At 38.6% G+C, this 1,839-nt stretch overlaps 1 protein-coding gene across 1 annotated transcript; it reads left to right on the plus strand.

The window, feature by feature from the left end:
• Window positions 1-414: 414 nt before the first annotated feature.
• LOC111663554 (troponin T, slow skeletal muscle-like) lies at window positions 415-1,768 on the plus strand (the record flags this gene model as incomplete). Its single annotated transcript, XM_023417786.1, has 4 exons — window positions 415-458; window positions 557-617; window positions 1,481-1,597; window positions 1,691-1,768. Coding segments are annotated over 4 exons (300 nt in total), but the record flags the coding sequence as incomplete, so codon positions are not given.
• Window positions 1,769-1,839: the final 71 nt, after the last annotated feature.

Here is a 1,839-nt window from a genome sequence, read left to right on the forward strand (position 1 = left end):
ACACATGCTGTTCATTATGTGACCATTGTGCTGGACATTCTATATAAAATGGCTACAGACAGTGCATGATAGTTGTAACAGACAGGATCAAATCTTTTGTACAGAATCCAGCAAGTAATTATTCACAGACACGGTAAATTTTGTTAGTGTGTGTTGAGTGGGTTTGCTTCCTATTGTTCCAGTTTTGAGATTCAGTCATTGCTAATCTCAGCCTGCAGGAGAGAGTCAGGCTAAGTGAGCATTGTCATTTTATTTCTCAATGATCAAGCTATTTGACATGTTAGATAAAAATGTTTATATCCAAATATATTGGTTTCTTAATATTTGGTCTTAAAAACTTAATTGATATTTAAAATAAACTTGTACGGAAGATGAAAAAGTATACTGTATTAGGTGGTATCTCAACTGTGATAATCCCTTCTTTTTACTATAATAGATGACTCAAAACCCAAACCAAAGTAAGTCTTTCATCATTTGAATTTGAATCATTCCCCATCATCCAACTGGTGACTAGTTAAAGTTCTTGTTATTCTAACCCAGTAATGTTATATTTCAGGGCATTTGCTCCGCCTATAACTGTGCCAAAGATACCAGAGGGAGATAAAGTCGACTTTGACGTGAGTGATTGATGTCATTTTATTTAAAATTATTTTTTGGGGTAGTTTTCTTGCCTTTGTTTAGATAGGGACAGTGAGAGAGTGACAGGACAGTTTGAGAGAGAGAGAGAGAGAGAGAGGGGATGACATGCAGCTGAGGGCTGAGTCAGACTCGAACCCATGGCCGCTGCAGTAAGGACTGAGCCTAAGTGGTACGCGCTCCAGTAGTTGAGCCACTGGGGCATCAAGGTTGATGCCATTTTAAAAGAATAGTTTGACATTTAGGGATCTTCTTGCTGAGTGTTAGATGAGACGATCAATTTTTTTTCACATGTAAATGCATCAGCAGACCATTAACTTAGCTTTTCCACAAAGACTGGAAACAGGACGTTTTTACACTTTAGTTTTTGTACAGGTTTAAAAGAAAATAAGATAGATTAGAGAGGATTTATTTATGTATTAACCTTTTTAGAGAGCCAGGCTCGTGCACAGACATGAATGATATTGATTTCCTCATCGAACACACAGAAAGGTGTATGAGCAGTGTTTCTTTATGCAACACAGATACAAATACACTATCATGAATTTATAATTAATAAATACAGAATGAGTAGTTCTGTATTTCTATTAAATATTTCATGTAAATGTATGGTGAAAGTTTTTTTTGAGTGTATGTATCTACAAGGTGGTGTCTGCCTGCTTTTCTTATGTACTTCTAGATTTCTAAGAACTAAGTGTTTAATAGTTTAGTGTCATGACTTTTAGGTAACTGAATAACTTTGAGTTGGTTTGGGCTTCTGTAATCCTAAACCCAGGTCTTGATTTTGAGGTTTTGGAATGGATATCATGAGTATAGCACTACAAATGTGTGTATATGACTGCAGGACATCCAAAAGAAGCGTCAGGAGAAGGATCTGACAGAGCTGCAGTCTCTGATCGAGGCCCACTTCATTCAGAGGAAGAAGGACGAGGAGGAGCTCATCGCTCTCGTTAACAGGATTGTAAGTCTTTCAGAGAAGCATGCTAGATCCCTTGAGTGATGCACCACCCAACAATTACATTGTGTGTGTTTGTGTGTGGACATGGATGTGCAGGAGAAGCGTCGTGCTGAGAGGGCTGAACAGCAGAGGATCCGTGCCGAGCAGGAGAAGGAGAGGCAGGTTCGCGTTGCTGTGAGTAATCAGTCATCTCATCTTTTTCAGGACATGACCCTGTATACAACAAATAAATGACTGGCACCCTG

The sequence above is a fragment of the Seriola lalandi genome, unplaced genomic scaffold, assembly GCF_002814215.2.
Source record: "Seriola lalandi dorsalis isolate HSWRI2012SDOR001 ecotype SW California unplaced genomic scaffold, Sedor1 jcf7180002001051, whole genome shotgun sequence".
In the NCBI taxonomy this organism is placed as follows: Eukaryota; Metazoa; Chordata; class Actinopteri; order Carangiformes; family Carangidae; genus Seriola; species Seriola lalandi.